The sequence below is a fragment of the Colias eurytheme genome, chromosome 11, assembly GCF_061535395.1.
Source record: "Colias eurytheme isolate Ceu_HAF_F1 chromosome 11, ilColEury1 Martin Lab GWU primary, whole genome shotgun sequence".
NCBI lineage: Eukaryota > Metazoa > Arthropoda > Insecta > Lepidoptera > Pieridae > Colias > Colias eurytheme.
The window spans coordinates 8,096,839-8,116,827 of record NC_142990.1 but is presented as its reverse complement, the minus strand read 5'-3'; the positions used below and the strand labels follow the sequence as shown (position 1 = coordinate 8,116,827).

The 19,989-nt window shown below is 33.9% G+C and overlaps 2 protein-coding genes across 2 annotated transcripts in view; one reads left to right on the top strand and one right to left on the bottom strand.

Moving 5' to 3' along the window:
• The window catches only part of heph (polypyrimidine tract-binding protein 1 heph), a 348,701-nt gene that overhangs the window by 117,052 nt on the left and 211,660 nt on the right, over positions 1 to 19,989 (top strand). The gene's annotated exons all lie outside the window — the stretch shown is intronic.
• Positions 2,822 to 6,664, bottom strand: LOC149904728 (uncharacterized). The gene is made up of 2 exons (XM_090106992.1): positions 3,719 to 6,664; positions 2,822 to 3,118 (listed from the first exon to the last, which is right to left on the bottom strand). The coding sequence occupies exon 1, from the start codon at positions 6,318 to 6,320 to the stop codon at positions 5,112 to 5,114; it is 1,209 nt and encodes a 402-aa protein (XP_089963118.1). The 5' UTR covers positions 6,321 to 6,664; the 3' UTR covers positions 2,822 to 3,118; positions 3,719 to 5,111.

Sequence of the window (19,989 nt, the reverse complement as noted above, 5' to 3'; positions counted from 1 at the left end):
AAGATCGCCCCGCGAATTTCGTCCTTATCATTGCTACAAATCTCACATGCACGCATGTGAAACATTCCAAAACCTTTTCAGGAAAGTTACAATGTATATTTTATCGTGATATGTTAAAAACTATAACATATTTGAAATAATTAAACCCATAACGAAAGAAGAGATTATTATAAAAAGTTTCGAAGTCTGAAAGTTTCAATAGCAGATGTTACTTTGAATAATTACATGCGATATAAAATATATTCCATTCATTCCAAAGTATCTGCATAATCATTTCTACATTATATAATATACTGAAAATGTTATATAATATAATGTAATTCATAATTGATTCACGTGTATTTTCTTTGCAGGTGAAGATTAAAAGTTACTTCTGATTTCGTTGAAAACTTTGACGAACGCTTGTATTTCTAAGTAAAGTATATTTGAGATGGAAATTACTTATGGAACGCGTGTTTATGTGTGTTTAAATTAAGATTGGTTTAAGAATGTTTACTTTCTTATTTTGATATCGGAGACATCTAGGTTAATATATTATAAATTTCAAAATATTTTGACTAGTAGATACGTGTGTACAACACGTATCTACTGGTCACAATACCGAAAAACATAATATAAATCAATGTATTTAATTTAACGCTAAAGTAATGATGTCATGTATTTGTTCCTGAAATCCGGAACGCTCAAAACCGCGGCATTTCGCGAACATTTTCAAATAGATTATGCCCAAATATTTTACTAATCACTTACTACGGGTATACATCAAATCAAATCTTTGTTTGCATTAAATATACATGTCGATTGTCTATTAGTCTAATAACGTATATCGACACTTTTTGGAAAGCTGTTAATGGAATTGCAGCTTCCATTTTGCCAAACACATTTGATTTATAGTTTCGGAAATAATTTTGCCCATTCTATTATATTTTTAACAAGCAACATTCGATCGTATGAATGTAGTTTTGTTGCAGCGTATAAACGAATGATATTATTTAAAATTACTCTTATAAATTCCGAATGTGTGTGTGTTATTTTATATAAAGGAAATATACATTTCCGTAAGCAGAGAAGTATGTGGGTGTATTGTTTATTAATTTGAAAATTCGCAAGCATACTTTCTTAAAGTATGAATATGCAGGAAGATTACACACATTCCCAAATGAGTACTCTAGCAGTGTGGTAAAAACAATTTATACATATTTTTCCAACATAATAATGTACAATTATGGAAAAGATAAAGAGCTTTACTGTAGTATGAAACATTCAATATCAGTAAAGAATCGAACCCACTACTACGATAGCGTAACTGGTGGTAACCAGATAACAAAGAGTTATAGTAAGGATCAAAGGAAAACATGATACACATCCATTGATGTATTTATAGTACGACTATTACTATGTCATAATATGCATAATATGTTGTACCACTAATTTCAGATATTTTATACTCATTTTTAGGGTTCCGTAGCCAAAATGGCAAAAACGGAACCCTTATAGTTTCGTCATGTCCGTCTGTCCGTCTGTCCGTCTGTCCGTCTGTCACAGCCGATTTACTCGGAAACTATAAGTACTACAGTGATGAAATTTGATGGGAATATGTGTTGTATGAACCGCTACAAAAATATGACACTAAATAGTAAAAAAAAGAATTGGGGGTGGGGCCCCCCATACATGTAACTGAGGGATGAAATTTTTTTTTTCGATGTACATACCCGTGTGGGGTATCAATGGAAAGGTCTTTTAAAATGATATAAAGTTTTCTAAAAAACATTTTTCTTAAAGTGAACGGTTTTTGAGATATCAGCTCTCAAAGTCGTAAAAAGTATGTCCCCCCCCCTCTATTTTTATAACTACGGGGTATAAAATTCTAAAAAAAATAGAGGTGATGCATGCTAATTAACTCTTTCAACGATTTTTGGTTTGATCAAAGTATCTCTTATAGTTTTTGAGATAGGTTGATTTAACTGTAATTTATTATATTTGCTGCTACGGAACCCTTTGTGCGCGAGCCCGACTCGCACTTGGCCGGTTTTATTCTTTTTAAAATCTAATTGATGTTTCTATCTTTACGCGTCTTAGAAGGAAGAACAGACGCAGCAGCTGCTCCTAAGTTAAATATTCATTTGTCAGACTCGAATGTAAGTTAAAAAGGATTGCTAATATTTTAGATGGGTTTTGTCAGTTTCTTGCGTATTGTTTACGATCTGGCTTCAGGAGATTTGTGTAACTTCCAAGACTGCCGTGTAAGAAAATATAAATGGCCGCTGTGTTTATTAGACGGCGCTATGTATGGAAAATGATAAAGCTTTTTGATTTATTAATCATAAAATGTGACTTTTTTCTAGCCTTATTCGAAAGCGCCGTCTTGGAAGTTTGTTTCAGCTTTATATAGAGGCTGGAAATTCTTAGCGTGGGATACGTTGGTACTTTTATTAAGTTTATTTAAGGTATTTTTATTAAGTAAAGCAATACTAGGGTTTCTTCATTTTCAAAGTAATGAATACTGTGTAATAAAGCTTGAAATAGCTATAAAGGTAATGTGTGTCACATTTGTTACCTACATATCGATTCAACCATTTTGTTGCTTTTAATTCATTTAAATATGTATGGCATTTCAGCAGATGTATTACAAATTGATGCCATTATAATAATACGATGACAAATACATAAGGGAGCATAGTGTATAGGTACTAACAGTACATGATTACGACATAATTTGCGGTGATATTGCAAATTATGTACGAACGATTAATAATAATACTCTAATAAAAACGACCTACTTTAATAAAAAGTACTGGAAATAGTTCAAATTAAAAGCAAATCAAACGAAATACATTTATTTGACAATGAACAGCAAAATGACGGTAGAAATAAATGGGCAGAGGTTCCGCAATAATGTGCGCGCGAGTAGCAGACGAAATGGACGACTCCGCCGCTCGTTCGTTGTTATAAAGGCGCGCCGCACCGCGGTGAGGAAGGCGCGGGGGGTGGCCTTCCGGATTTTACTCCAACACGGCCTCTCCTGACGGGGCAGCGTCCTCGCTGCCTTCAGTGGCAGCTGCAGCTCGTGTGGAAGGGCCAGCTTCGCAGTCTTAAGCGTTATGATGTGCATCGTAACCTGGAGTATACAAAAAAAAACGACATTGAAAAAAAAATACTTAAACCAATGCAAATGAGGGAAGCTGAACCGGAAAACCGAACCGTGTAACAAACTTTACACAAACATTAACACTAGCACACGTGGCTATTACATACACAGGCTTTACACGGATCTGTTCCAGTGTAACCAAATACCATTAAATGTGTGCGCAACCAGGCTTTACATTGGTCTACAAAGGTCAACCCAGATACCTATTCAGTAGGCTTTACACAGGTCCCTAATCGGTGTGCCCACCGATGTCACCCAGATACCTACTTACAACAGGCCTTACACAGGTCCCTAGTTGGCGCGTCCGCCAACGTCACCCAGATGCCTACTTACAACAGGCCTTACACAGGTCCCTAGTTGGCGCGTCCGCCAACGTCACCCAGATGCCTACTTACAACAGGCCTTACACAGGTCCCTAGTTGACGCGTCCGCCAACGTCACCCAGATGCCTAGGTAGCACAACAGTGGTGCAATACCAAAAGGTCACCCCGATGCCATGCGCACCAGGCCTTATTCGGGTCTATTCCAACAACCAGTACAAATAACAAAAATGCTCCTTATCATACTAACATTCAAAAAATCTAGCACAGGTATCCGGCGTCCACTCGCCGCGCCACAATACCATGTACCCAGCCGCCGCGTGACTAGTTTTCCCATAGAAACCAACTAGTAGTTTTAGTTCGTATCTATCGTTAGGCAGTATTTTGTATAGGCATCTACCATTATTAGCACATATTTATAGCCATCAGATTCGCTAAGCGGTCCAAGAACATCCGCATGTACGGTATCAAAAGGTACAGGATTCTTATGCCAAGATGAAATCGGTTGTAACGGTGCTCTTGCTACTTGTTTATGTGAAATGCAGACAACGCAATGACATATATTTAGTGACGAACTTTCGCATTCCCGGAAACCAAAAATGTTTGAGAATCAAATCAATAGTTTTGTCTATACCTATGTGCTCATGTTCGTCGTGGAAGACGCGCAACAAGCTCAAACGAAATGCCTTTGGAACAAAACATAAATACCGAGTTTCCTCACCCGTTATGTCATACTTGTAATATAAAAGATCGTTACGTTTTACGTACCGGCTACTATCTAATTCCCCATTGCTTAATTTTTCTAACAAATTTAGAGTCTACTCGTCACCTGACTGGAATAATTGTGCCCAATTTTGCGGTTTATCAACTGCGTGAATCAAGTTAATCGGATTCCTACTTAAGTAATCCACATGTGACATAAGTACCCCTTTGTGGTATTCTAAAGTGAAATCAAAGTCCTGCATGTAAACATTTTTTGTTAAGTCATTTTTAAAGCGTTGCAATCAGTTACGATTTTAAAATGTTTACCTAGGTACTAAATATTGACGAAAATGCTTAACGTTACTTTGTTTTGGAGATTTAACTAAAGCTTCAATATTATACTCGCTCGGTCGTACCTGACCTTTGCACTTCACTATCTGTAACAGTAGTGGTCGCTGTACCGCTTAAAAAAAATTTTTGAATATTTGGCAAGTATGTTGATTAATTTTTCTTTGCATACACCGGTAACGGGGGTATTAATTTAATTAAATGACGTCATCAAATCTACCTGCCTAACTTCCGAAACGATTGAGCCACTGTGTACTATGCGTTGAGAATCACAAGTCCTAATATAAGCTACTCCTCTTAAATAAACGTCCGTACCAATTATTACGGGAACATTAAGTGAACATTTTTGCACAATATAGAAATCAACTTCCAAAGTAATACCATTCAACTCAACCGGTAAGGTTACAAAATAATTAGAAAAAACTTCCTTACCTCCAAGTCCCCGTAATACCTGGTACGTCGGTTTCCCCTGAGTACTTCACTAATTCTGTGGACAATAACGAAACACATGAACCACTATCAATTAAAATATCAACCGGTATACCTAAAATCACACCAGTAATTATGTCATTATTTATCGTAATACCCACATTTTAGGAACAAAAATTAACGTTACTTTTATTTCTAGAATTATCAACCCTTTCTTTCGTGTAACATTTGTCTTCGGTATGCCCTATCTTTTTGCAAAATGTGCATCTCAGCGGTGATTCAGACGTAGGCTGTTTTTTAAAGTTAGAATCAAAAGTCAACTTTGGTTTTTTCGAACATTCACTCTTTGTATGACCGAATTGGTTACATTCATAACATTTAATTAACTTAGAATCGAAATGTTTACGTTTCAAAGAAAACTGATTAGAATTTTGATTTCTACTAATACGATCATTATTATCGGCATTGTTATTCGGCTTTCTAAATTGTGGCGCTAATGTCGGCTTAACAAAATTTGACAAAAATTCGACTATGTTCTCGGAAGTTAATTTTGCGTTTGCAGCAGCGGCACGAACGTGTGGGTCAACAACACCGCGTATAATTATCGCTGTTAGAAGTGTATCATTTAGGCCTTTAACAATACGCAATTTTAACAATGACCTTCGAGCATATTCTGCATAAGTTGAAAATCTATCAGATTCCGTTTTCATCACATCATATAAAATGTTCGCGATGTCGATATTGCGTGGACACAAAGCTTTTAACTCTAACTTAAAAGTGGACCACGTGCGGACAGTACTTGTCCATCGGCTCAGCCAGGTACGAGCTTCACCCTTTAAACAGTTTCCTACCCGCGCGAGACATTCTGCGTCATCCCAACGATTTATTTTTAAGGCTTTATCGACCTCGTCACACCACGTATCGACCTCATGAACACTAGGATCGAAATCAGAAACAAAATATTGGTTTGATCTCACCGGGAATGACATCAGCGCTGTCAGAAAGTTCTCGGCTGCCGATTTCATATCGCTCTGCATAGTGGCCTCGGTGGTGGTGGTCGTCGTAACAGGGGTAGAAGTGGGGGCGGCAGGTGCTGTTGGTACTGGCGTTGGTGCAGGTGGAGTGGCGCCGATGTGGCCGTCAAGTAATGATGACCGCACTGCCGACGTCGCGGACGGCGGCGTCGCGTCACCCATCGTCTCGATAGGGCGCACCACAGCTTGGTCCATGTCCGCAGAAACAGCTTGAGGCTCCGCGCTGCTACGATCTTCGAGAGCCTGTAATCTCTTCAAAATCTCGTCCAAAGGATTAGTAGTTGGAGGAGACGGTGATCGTTGTCTCCTCCTAGTGCTATGCCTTTTGTTCGCTGGCATGATCGCGAAACTCTCTGCCCAAATACGTTAGATAAGAAAAAAAATAATAATAATAATCAGAATGGCTTCGGTGGCATAAAGCCCTCGAATCCCACTTCTGATCTAATAAAAACGACCTACTTTAATAAAAAGTACTGGAAATAGTTCAAATTAAAAGCAAATCAAACGAAATACATTTATTTGACAATGAACAGCAAAATGGTAGAAATAAATGGGCAGAGGTTCCGCGATAATGTGCGCGCGAGTAGCAGACGAAATGGACGACTCCGCCGCTCGTTCGTTGTTATAAAGGCGCGCCGCACCGCGGTGAGGAAGGCGCGGGGGGTGGCCTTCCGGATTTTACTCCAACAATACGATATTAGAATATTACAATTAATATTTTTTATTAGTTTCTGCAAATATTTAGACATCCTATAGCAGAAAATGATATTTCTATGTGTTCATTAAATGATCCTTATGTTAATACACCCAACTAGAGATTAGATTTAATCCCAAGTGGAAGTTCATTAAAAATATCAATTGTTTTGTTTCCCTACTGTTCTTGTTACGGAAATTTTACTATGAACTTTAGTCATAAGAACGACCTAATACAATCAATCTATTGTACTAATCTGTTGTCTATCTATAATGTAAACCAAAACTTAATACAATTCGTAATACAATAATAACCTATTTAGGTATATTATAGTGAAATTAAATTATCGGCTTTACCAGCGAATGAAATGTTAATTAGTTCGATACTTAACTTAAAAACATCATTAACCATGTAATATATTATCTGTAAATATGTAATTTTAAATCAACCCTGTCTAATGGTAAATTTATTAATTAGTACTGTTTTCTATAGACTCTACCTATATAGCGTATCTCATCCGAGACAAATGACAGCATACGTTTTATTCCTCGTTTTTTTTTCCACACTGCCCAAGCTGCTTCGCGCAGCAACTGCTTCGCGAGTCTACTGTTACCCGCCTTATTAAAAGCTGAATAATATCGTTCAATCAAAATTGAATTTATTTGATATAAATTCCAAGCAATTTATACAATCTTCATTATAATAATCGCGTAACGAATATGAAATACGGTCATACATCCAGACCCATTGTGATGTATCTCGCATCAGATAGCGTCAGTATGGTGGCGATTGATAGCTACCTTTACGATTTATAATAAGGTTCCTCAATAGAAAATCAGGGTTCCTTTTGTCAGTAACGAGCGAAGGGAACGCTTCATTGATGGAGGTACATAATTAAAAACCAATGCGAGCATCCGTCTTATTTAATAAAACCGGCCAAGTGCGAGTCGGGCTCGCGCACAAAGGGTTCCGTAGCAGCAAATATAATAAATTACAGTTAAATCAACCTATCTCAAAAACTATAAGAGATACTTTGATCAAACCAAAAATCGTTGAAAGAGTTAATTAGCATGCATCACCTCTATTTTTTTTAGAATTTTATACCCCGTAGTTATAAAAATAGAGGGGGGGGGACATACTTTTTACGACTTTGAGAGCTGATATCTCAAAAACCGTTCACTTTAAGAAAAATGTTTTTTAGAAAACTTTATATCATTTTAAAAGACCTTTCCATTGATACCCCACACGGGTATGTACATCGAAAAAAAAAATTTCATCCCTCAGTTACATGTATGGGGGGCCCCACCCCCAATTCTTTTTTTTACTATTTAGTGTCATATTTTTGTAGCGGTTCATACAACACATATTCCCATCAAATTTCATCACTGTAGTACTTATAGTTTCCGAGTAAATCGGCTGTGACAGACGGACAGACGGACAGACGGACAGACGGACATGACGAAACTATAAGGGTTCCGTTTTTGCCATTTTGGCTACGGAACCCTAAAAATGTACGAGCTATTGACGAATATTTTATTTTATACTTGCCTATTTTGATTAGCGTAGCTGTAATGAAAGTTTTAAATATTCGTGGTAAAAACATCAAAAAAGTGTAATCCTGTCTGTAAGTGATAGAAATATTTCAGTATTTTTTGACATGCTGACTAATCTAGCATGTCAATTAAAGTTTATTTTTTTTGTATGGATTTTTGTGACAAGAGAGCTTTATCAGATCTAGATATATAAACATAATATTGTTAGTTGATATATCTAGATCTGATAAAGCTCTCTTGTTTCTTAACACCTATTCTAGAATATCACTATTGAATTATTCTCGAATATTTTAATTGCTTCGGTTCGATTTAACTCTATTGAAATAGTGCAGGATACAAAGTAGGTATCTAATAAGAGTTAATAGAACCATGAACACACACGGCACACCTAATATCGATTACAATACTGTAGTTAGGTACCAAATCAATTCAATCATAATATGAATATTCACTTATATATTTAGAAAATTATTAAGAAAAAAAAAAGGAAGATCTATTTCTATTTCGAATAATAATAAACATTGTGCATTTACAAAACACTCATTCTTTAAAGTCTGTAGTAACCGCTTAAGATACAAAAGTAGGTGCTCACAGTCTAAATCCTCAAAGCAATGGAGGGTCACATGTTGAAGATAAGATGCCTATCTTATTCTCTGCTTTCTTTAGTCCTCATAGAGAAGTTTATTTATAGGTTTAAATATATAATATATATTATATGTTTGAGTTTATATATATTATTGTACCTCTAGTAATATTGCTAATTTTGAATATCAGTGCGATAATCAAAATTATCGCACTGATATTTTGATTATCGCACTGAATCTCAAATGCGATTTGTGTTATATTTTATATTTTATAAAAATATAAAATATAACACAACTAACTACATAATAATATATTTAAAAAAATATACTTTGTTGCATAATATTAATATGATGACATATTATACAATTGAACTTCGACCAACATAAAATGTCTTTATTGAATCTACAACATCCATCATATTGACTTACCTATAATTTATTCTTTGAAAGTAACATTAACAACATACCTATAATCAGAACAGCACTTTTCTTCAATCAAGCCCCTAAAATTACTCACTCTATACAACTAGGTAATGTAAACAAAATAACATTAGCCCTGCTCCCGTACCATGATGTTTTCAAGCAGTACCTATTATTTCCGGGTACGGGTAGGTATACAGGTCGTCTAGCACCATCGCTTTCTCACACCGGAAATAATACTGCTATAAGACACCAATTGGTAGGCTTTTTTTTAAGTGGGGAAATCTTGCATAGATACCCACGGCCTCCGGGGAAGGGGCCGTGGGTTATGTCGGTTTCCTACCGACCAAAACCCCACTGTGTTCCGTCAAGCCGCATCAACAACAGGGCCACGGGTATGGGCAGAATTCATCCGTGACCACCAATTGGTAGCCTGGGAGGTTACCATGAGCTCTTAAAGCAGTACTTATTCCAGTGCGGAAAAATGAAAGCTCTATATAGGTCATCTAGCGCCTTTACTTTCCCAAGCTGGAAATAATACTTCTAAAAGACATTCTAGTCCGGTAAATACCAAAGATACGTCGACTCACGTAAAGTTGCAACAGGTCGCCAATCTATCCGGCCGACGGTGACGAACACTTGGTTAATGGAAAAAAAATGTGAATAGATGAATTATGAAGTTGAAAGAAGATGATCGTGCTGCGATTTGCCGCCCCATTAATTTTATTCGGTTAACTTTTGTCCTTTCGAGGAATCATGTCTTGTGTTCGGTAATGAGTGATTTTTAAATCTTGGAATGGGGTATAAATAACAGCTTTGCGAAGTTATTGTTACTTTTTTACATAATTCTTTTAGACATCATGTCTTGTAACAGTGAGAGCGATTTTGAATCATTTCCAACTTACCTAAAGACTTTAACAGTAAAATATTACTACTCTATATTCCTTGGCTTCATTACATCTTGTTTGTAATATTTACTTTTTTTTCACAAGAATTATTTGATAAAAATAGAAAATTCAAAGCATTCAAAGTTACCTAAAGGTAGGTAGAAATTATAAAAATAAATGTTGCTCACTGCTCACCCTCTATTTCAAATTAATAAACCTTTATAACAGCCCATTATCAATTATAAAACCACCATATTCTGGTTTTATTCTGGCATTGATTCTGAATTTATTTGTAAATTTTAATCAAACTTTATTATTAATGTTTTATGATATCAATGCTAGAATAAAACCAAAAAATATTAGTTATTTATTTCGCTTCAGGAGTTTTTCATCATGTTTTTGTAATTTGAGAGTATATCGCTAGAGATTTGGGATTAAAAATATTTGAATATTATTCAACATAGTTACGATCAAAGCCTGTATTTAAAAGAAATATCCTATTTTATATTTGATATCCATTTAGAACTATATTTTGATATGGAAGAAGGCACTGAAATCTTAGTTACTTATACACAAGTATAAGTAACTTATATATACACAAGTAGTTAAGTATTTAAACATTGCTGGTTATGCAATAAAATATCAAAAAACGATAAATAACGTGTCTATAGTTTCAATTAATATGTTACTAACTGCCCTAGCAGACGTTGTTCTGCCCTATTGCCCCATCGTGTTATATTTTTATACCAACCTCCCTCGTGCCTTAACAAAAACCGTAATAGATCAAATATGAAAACTATATATGTATATTCACGCATACTACACATAAATAACGTGCGTGTGTGTGTGTGTATCTTCTCTATTCAGAAAACTTTCAAAGCTCGTAATACAATAACAGATCAACATCAAAGGCTAGTTCTATATACACCACGCTTCATTATAATTCACAAAATTGCGTAAATGGCGTTGTCTTGTAACTCTTCATAACAAGTAGTTAACTCGGAGGAATCCGTGCTTCTTGAAAAATGATGCCAATTTAGACTTCACACTCGTTCCGTCAACTAGGCCCGACCGTCTTCATCCAGCGATTAATTAGTTTGACGTTGTTTGAGAAACAGATTAGAAAGTCCTTCCTTTAATGGCTGAAATTAAATTATTAAAGAATATCCGGAAATCCTAAGTACCTACCTTTACATAAAATATATCATGCTTTTTTATGTCCTAACAGTCTGAAATACATAATGATAAACTGTCAGTCTTATATCTAAGTGTAGTCATAATATTATGAAGGTTTTGAACCTGTAAAATTTCACATTAACAGAAAGTAAAATAATTCTTACCTTTGTGCTGGAATTAATCATAATTAAGCATGCATGCCTTCTGTGTTACAAAGAATATAAATTACCGTAGATGCTAGATAAAGGATTAATCATATTTAACTTCACATGAATACGGCATGGACAGCAGGCGTGGTAGACATTTATGACCTCGTCCGAAAAAGTTGAACTCGTCCATAAATCACTAGACTGACTTGATGAACCACCAACACGTTTCAGCTATTAGTAAGACATTTTTCCGTTAAATTTTCATACAAATACATGATAGTTACTAAACTGTAACATGTTAAAATCATACACGATTCACTTCTATAATTATGATTTAAAACCATACTATAATTGAAATTACATTCTGCCTGTGACAACTCTTTGGATGTTCGAAACATTCAAATAAATAATATTTAATTGTTAACGTTTCAATCCATTAAAACCTTACTTTTAATATGAATAATTTTAATCCAAATAAACCAAAATAACGTATAAAATATCCAAATTAACGTTAAATCCAACATTAATGTACAAATAAATAATAACATGCACGTACACATAATATGCGATATGTATTATTCACTATCTTAGTATCTGTTACTGATTATTCCACATAATACGATATTTACTAATGGTTACTCATTAAACACAAAGGCGGTATTAATCGGATTACAATGGTGTATATATTAAAGGCTATTAGTATATATGACATTGAAAGGGAATAGTAATCAATCGAATGCACAATAGGGATTGCAGGTAGAGACATGCGACGTTGATGACGTCACAGTCCTTTGGATTTCCGTCACGGAATCAAAGCAGATACACTCAATGGTCATGATCAATATGGGCATGATGGTATCACAGAAACGGACTGAATGCTTATTCATACGCCTAATCGGGATGCAAAGATTTACGAAATACATAGTTGAAGCTACCATACATCAGAAAAGGGGATGTATATCTATACTAATAATATTATACAGCTGAAAAGTTTGTTTGTTTATTTGAACGCACTAATCTCAGGAACTACTGGTTTGATTTGAAAAATTATTTCGGTGTTAGATAGCCCATGTATCGAGGAAGGCTATAGGCTATAATGTATTAACATCACGCTAAGACCAACAGGAGTAGAGCACTGCGGGTAAAACCGCAGGGAACAGCTAGTAATATATAATGCTAACTTTTGAAAAGTTTTATCTGAAATAAAATATTTTTAGAATTATTCATTGAAATGCATTTCCAGGTAAATGAAGTATGGAATAAATTCTGAGTATTAAATCTCACAATTCCATGAAAATGAAATGTAAATGGAATATTAGAAGTCAATATTTTCAATACAATCTCTTTAGCTCTATAAGGGAAGTAATATTGAAAGTGGCTAGAAAATCTGAATCAAGTAGTGAAAATATTACTATGGCTCTTAAAAATCACGTGTTACACGTAGTGTTTTGTACGTACTTGCTCATATTATGTAATTAAGATGTAAGAAGGTTAGATTATTTAATTTCTTTTAACAAAATTTTCTGTTAGAGCCACTCTATAATTGATCAAATATAGAATTGAGGGTTTTAGAGACCTTTAGAGTAAATAGTTTAAAGAAGAACGTATAAAGATATTTATTATTTACTAGCTTTCGCCCGCGGCTTCGCCCGCGTTGTCAAAGAAATACCCGTTCCCGTAGGATTTCCGGGATAAAACCTATCCTATGTCCTTTCTCCGTTATCAAAATATCTCTATACCAAATTTCATGCAAATTGGTTCAGTAGTTAAGGCGTGATTGAGTAACAGACAGACAGACAGAGTTACTTTCGCATTTATAATATTAGTATGGATTTATATATGTATTTTTCCCTCATTTAGGTTAACTAGAGTTCACATAAGTAAAGATTATATCATCTCATTGCCACGCAGAGTTAATACATAATGCATAACGTTTGTACTTAGATTCAATCAAGTAATATCATTAATTGACCATATCGATTAGACGGCTAACCTCTGGTCACTGCGGTAACACGCAGTTATTTGATGTTCAATCGTATTAACTTGAATCAATTAACTTTTCAATTTGTTTGACAGATGAAGTTTCTTGACTTTTTTAATAATATTATTTAGGAAGGGGTCGTTATAAAATAAAAACTAAATGACAAAATAAACATAAGGTTTTATTAAATTACATTCATAAACTTTACAATGTCTTTCTAACGAAACTAAAAGCATTACCTAAATCATAATATTACAATCACAATCAACATTTAGTAACTAAAAGTTTATACCCTCAAAGCTTACGCTTAAATAATTCACAATAGGCGGGGAGCAAGATGACGGACACAATTTGACAACCTTAATATCGGGAAAGTGTAACAAAGTCCCCATAAAATAAAATTCATGGGACCTACCTGAAGCACGCCTACAAACAATGTTAGGAAAATTCAATCTCGCAAAATAGAAAATATTTTTACGGTCAATGAATATGAAAATGTGGATGACGGGGTATTACAATGGGTATGAATACAGGTTTACGTTGTCTCAATACTAAACTTTATTGTTTCATCCCTCAGTTACAACATACCTAGTATTAGATCACCATACTCGTACAATTCGCCATCCTGATATGTAACCTGCTATAAAAGATTTTTATCTACTTTATTGTAACGTTGACGTAAAAATGCGAGTCCCATGGAATGCTGCAAGGATTAATATTAGCAAAGAGGAATGCTATCCTATAAAGTGGATTGTGTTGAAGTGAAATGTAACGTTCATTATAATAACATTGGCCAGTATTAGTAAGTTTATCTAATACGTGCTCCACAATAAAACATAAGAACTAGCAAATGGAACGGTGAAAAAAAATCGACATAAGTTTCCTCTATCTTATTAAACAAAGACACAAAGCAAAATACAATACTGCATGAATTCAATAAGTTTATCGCTACCGATTTACGTCTGAAGTTGCAAAGATGAATCAAAAGTCGCACAAAGAGCTAATGATTTTATTACACAGCTCCTCACATCTAATCCAATATTACGCGCTTTTGTTAGTGATTTCTACAAAGAAATTTAAAATCGATTTTCCCCTGTATGAAACTAATCCACTTGCACAATGCTGGTTTACAATGGCTGTTATAACCTGACGTTGGGAGTTGCACTAGCCACGGTAACAATTCATATTAAGATATATTGTGACGGTAAATTATTATAACTTTAGACTCTGGTTTAGAGTGATTACAGATCGATTGGGTCAGGTTCTGGAAAAAAAAACATATTAATTACTATTAGAATATTTAAAATTTCTATAACTTGAAGTTGCTAGCTAGAGCTATAACAACCCATAATTAATAATTTATTCTCAAATACAATGTTAAATATTTCTGAAGCATTAAACAATTAGTAATTTTTTTTATGAGCATACAATTGTTTTGATAACAAGAACAAACACAGTATAATATCAAGTACATAATTATAACAAAAACCCGAACAATAAGAAATGGTAAATCTAAATCATTGAAACAGAGTTCCACAACTGTATCCCTAATAATTCTACAAAACGGGTGGTTATTAATGAATCCCCAACCAGGAACTAAGAGTTTCCAGTTAACAAAACGCTTCACTAACTATTGAAAAAAGACAATAATTCGTTAGGTAAAGTAAAACAGCTTCAATACGCTTCCCGGTATTTTTCTTCACTTTAATTTTCTTAGCTCTTGTTACGGAATCGAATACTTCTTAATCAGCTTTGTTCTGAGGTATTTTTTCTGTTTTTCGTTTATGCGTTCTATTGAGAAAAAACGTTTCTATGGAAATAAAAAGACTTCTATTCGTATATATAAGTAAAAGAAGCGTCTAGGTACACTTTTGATTTTTAATATTTATATTAAGCTGATAAAATGTTCTGATACGATGTTATATTTAATCTCCACCGCCGCATTTACTAAACAATACTGGCTTGTTTTAAGGAAACCATATTATACAAAAAAAAAGAACATTATATTATTTAAATTAAAACTAAACAGATAACAATTTATAACACCTACGATTTTAATACATCTTTATATAACTATTTCCCTTAATACATCATATTTCTTAAATATCAGTATGAGAATGTTAGATTACAACTAGAATAGTTTCCCTAGAAACTTTAGCATTCAAATACGTTGTACTAAGCGTTTAGAATTACAGGATAGTCGGGTAATTAGACATGTATCAGTAACTAGAGGAAACTGCAATAACAATGTGATTCTACGTAGAGCTACAAAATCCGCCATTTTGGTACTGTGAAAACTTATGTGTTAGGTACGGAAAAGGTTTGAATTTGCTAAGCAATATGCCTCCGTCTAGGTTTTTAATGAGTTTATTTATGTCTTTGCTTTGTGTTTATAATTTATACATTATTTTGTAAAATTATTAATTAATCGCTTACATTTATAATCGCTGAAACTGTTTATTAAGAAGTTACTAAACATAGCATTAAAGTAAATGTCAAAAGTACATTCATTAACAGGTTGTACATGACATAATAAAAAGTACCTTCATTAAAATCGTAATCAAAATTAATTACATTTAAATAAAACCTTGCTGCGCCAGCAAAGCGAACATAAAAAATCCACACAAGATTAATCAGATACTCCACATATTATTTTACAAAGTATACATCAAATTACATTGTAAATGAATAACAGGAGATATTACTTCTGTTCATATTTAGCGGCAATAAGACCCGAGGTGGCCATAAAGAGGAACAAAAGCGGGAGCGGCAGTAAAATTTGCAAACGACGAAACGATACGGCTGCTTAACCCCGACTGTGCTCACTGACACGTTATATTATGGATATAGAAATTCTCCCCAAATATAAGTAATATTGTTCTGTGAATCTGAAAAGCCAGTAAACTCCTTGTAATTAAGATTTACTGCTCGGTGGCAGTGATTTTTTCAAATACTCGAACATTTATTTATTCTTCTTCTTCTAAAAGCATTTCTGAAACGTCATAGCATATAGTTTTATCGTTTACCTTCGGTTCGAAAAGTAATTTCTACAGATAAGAGCCGGCTAATAACTTGCCTTAAAATTGATCGATGATGCAAATTGATTCCTCTATTGATCGCTCAAATATAATGAATTAAATGCAGTTTTATAAAGGATATAAATAGAAACAATGTTGTATATCATATTGCCTTTTTATTATTCACTTAATATAAATATACAACATCATATCTTTGATTACATAATATGTGCCCACTGTACATTCGTCCCCACTTAAAGATGTTACCTTTATACATAATACTAGCGGTCCGCCCCGGCTTCGCCCGTGGTACATATGAAAAATAGATGTTGGCCGATTCTCAGACTTACCCGATATGCACAGAAAATTTCATGAGAATCGGTCCACCCGTTTCGGAGGAGTATGCAGACTAACATTGTGACACGAGAATTTTATATATAAGATGAATACCACTTTAAAATATACAATTACCTACATTATCTTTAACTTGTAACTTCCTGATCTATTTATGATTGACCAATCAAAGGACAGATCACTGGTATGCAGTCCAATGAAGCCGAACTAAGGCCTCTTTCATTGACACTTAGTTGATTACTGGATTGTGCATCTTATCGCATTAGGGGCATAGCTTCTTACGCAATTACTGTGATTAGGACTATTGCATGATATATTCATGATTTACCATGTTCTGTCACATTTGTCAAAATCCATGATAATAAAGGATGAAAAGAAATTTAAATATTATGGCCACACAGCTGAAATACAGTTTATAAGTACATTAGACAATTTATAACAACTCATTTATTTCATAATTCCACGATCGTTCTGTTTCCCTCATTTGTAACATTATTAATATAATAAAAATATAAATATTTCTTCAAAAATATACTTAAAAGTGCTAAGATAAGAGTAATTCTCTCTTACAAAATAATTTCCTACTACAATTTCGTGCGTGAAGCTTTAATATACCACCTATCTCAACAAGGAAAAAGGCTTAAAATGAAAAGTGACAAAACATAGGCTCGCAAGGCGGAAAGGCGCTGGCGGCCCGCCAAGGTACCTGTTGTTAACATGTCTCTAACACTTTTACCAGCCAACTGTTGCATTCGCGAGAACACTACTGACACTAAGGTTCTTTACTCTGTAGTTCTTGAGTAGTCTAGTTCTGTTCTCCAACGCGCACTTCGCAACACCTGAAAGAAAGATAATGTAAGTTAGTTTTATGTCACGGAAAACTATCATCTTATAAGGCTTTTGAGGAAATATTAAAGAGAAACGTAGCACGTAACATTTCGTTATCTGCATAATATATTTCAAAATATTTGTTGAAAAAGGTACAGAATTTACTACTGGGTTTGTTTTATATTGTTTCTAGTAATGAATAAAGGAATTGTCCTTAATGTGTCAGTCCTATCTACAACTACCAATCCCCAAAAATCGCAAAGGTATCCCCATAGCTAAGAGATCGCATCCTTCCAAACAAAAGCAAAGCTAATATTATATTCAAGCCATTTGGTGTGTCCCTAAGATTTAGTCGCGATGGTTCCGTATAATTTTTACGTTACACCTAACGTCACCCATTTACGAATGTAATGCGATTGCAGTTGGATGCGGAAATGAAAAAGGACACACTTAAATCAACCCTCTTACTAACATAACTATTATATTATTAAGGTAAAAGTGGGAAAGAATCAAATGAAAAAAATGACCAACTTAGCGATATTATGAGGCATTGTATCGTGCAATGCTTCTTTGTAAATGATTACTATAATATGGAATATACATTACTTGTAGGGTATTTTAGAAAATGTGCTTCCCAGCACTCAATGTACATCGTATATATTTACGTAAGTGTCCTTTACTTAAGTTGTTATAAACTGCTGAACTAAGTATCTTGTTAGACAGATAATACATATTATAGAACTAATAATGTTCAGAATATTCTCATATTTCTTATCTATTTATGTATACAATATAATAATAGATTGAAATTGCAGCCGGAAAGGATTTTGCAATATTATTATAGTAAAACAACTCCAAAAATACTCAGATATTCACCAAAAATATATCAAAAACATTAACCCACAACAATTTACAAAAAGATACATCACCCCAAACAACCAAGCAAAAAAATACATCAATTCTAAAGTTATTTATTCAGACTCCGATTTCAGTTGAATTGTGCATTTAACTGAATGCCATCTATCTACCGTGGGTATATAATAATAAATTTATGAAGTTTTAATTACACTTGTTTCGTATGACTGATAGAGTCAGTTCGCAACTACGCCCGGTTGAGGCATGAAATTAAAATATTATCCCTGCTTCATTTAAATGCATTGCGCTGTAAAGTGACTGCACCTTTTGTTGTTCATTCGAATATTACCGATTGTTTTTGTAGAAATAGCGGATGCTTTTGTGAAAAAAAATATTTTTAGGAAAGAAAGATATGTATTACACACGTAATAAACATTAATAGATGTATTAATAAAATTGTATTTGATAAATACGGTTAAATCGCGACATTTTTCATTTAAGATGTTACATAATATTATCATGAGAATAAAAAAAAAATAAGTACAATAATAATCACCTTCACACAACTGCAAGACTTGAATAAGAATATTACTATTTGTCCTCACTCGTAGGTTAGTATATTTTTCCGTATTTTGTAACTTGTTATACGTTGAAACTTCTTTCAATAATATTTGTTTATTAAAACAATAACCATATTTAAACAATATTTTGTTTCATTTTTACAGGTAAGATTCAGTCCCGTGCGGTGCAGAGCAACTTTTCTACAAATTTAATTTTCGTTGGTAAATATAATATGTGAAACTTCAAACTTCTTTTACTTCTATACTTACTTCATGAAACTAAGAATTAAAATCTAGAGAATGTCGTTTATCTTGTAACTTGTAACAATTCCTTTACAAATTGCGTAGCGGTCGCTACGGGCTACGACACAAAAGTTTACCTGGCAATAGCTATTTGAACCATACACATAACGTACGATAAATATAAAATTTACATTATAATAATATCTATCAAAAATATCTGGATATTATACGACATAATAACAAAATTTAAAAAACTTTTTCGTAGCAAACTTGTTATTTTTAGAGACAATCATTTCCATTTTGATTACAAAACTAAATTTTTTTACATGTCGGTTAGTATTATGTCAGTTAATAAATTTTCTTGTACGGCTCTAATGTCATGCAAAAACTGCAATTCACGTGAAAAATCCGTTAACGATACAAAGTGCAGTACATCTTCTTATATTTCATGACTATTAGCACAAAGGAGCCAAGGACCGCCGCAATGCATAGTAAACGAGATGCTAATTTTAATAACCGCTTAGACATCGATATTGGCCACGCTCTTCTAGATTTAATAGCCACTGTGGTTTAAGCCGTTAAATTGCTATTGCTGTAAAACCGCTCCGCTGGCTGCCCGCCAACGCCACCTGTTGACTCACAACTAAACTAATTCTTTCCCCATCTCACCACGGTTACAACAATTCAATATGTTTTTCAATTTAATT

Excerpts from the sequence above, each read along its gene's own strand:
- LOC149904728 (XM_090106992.1), bottom strand. The coding sequence starts at position 6,320 with ATGCCAGCGAACAAAAGGCATAGCACTAGGAGGAGACAACGATCACCG.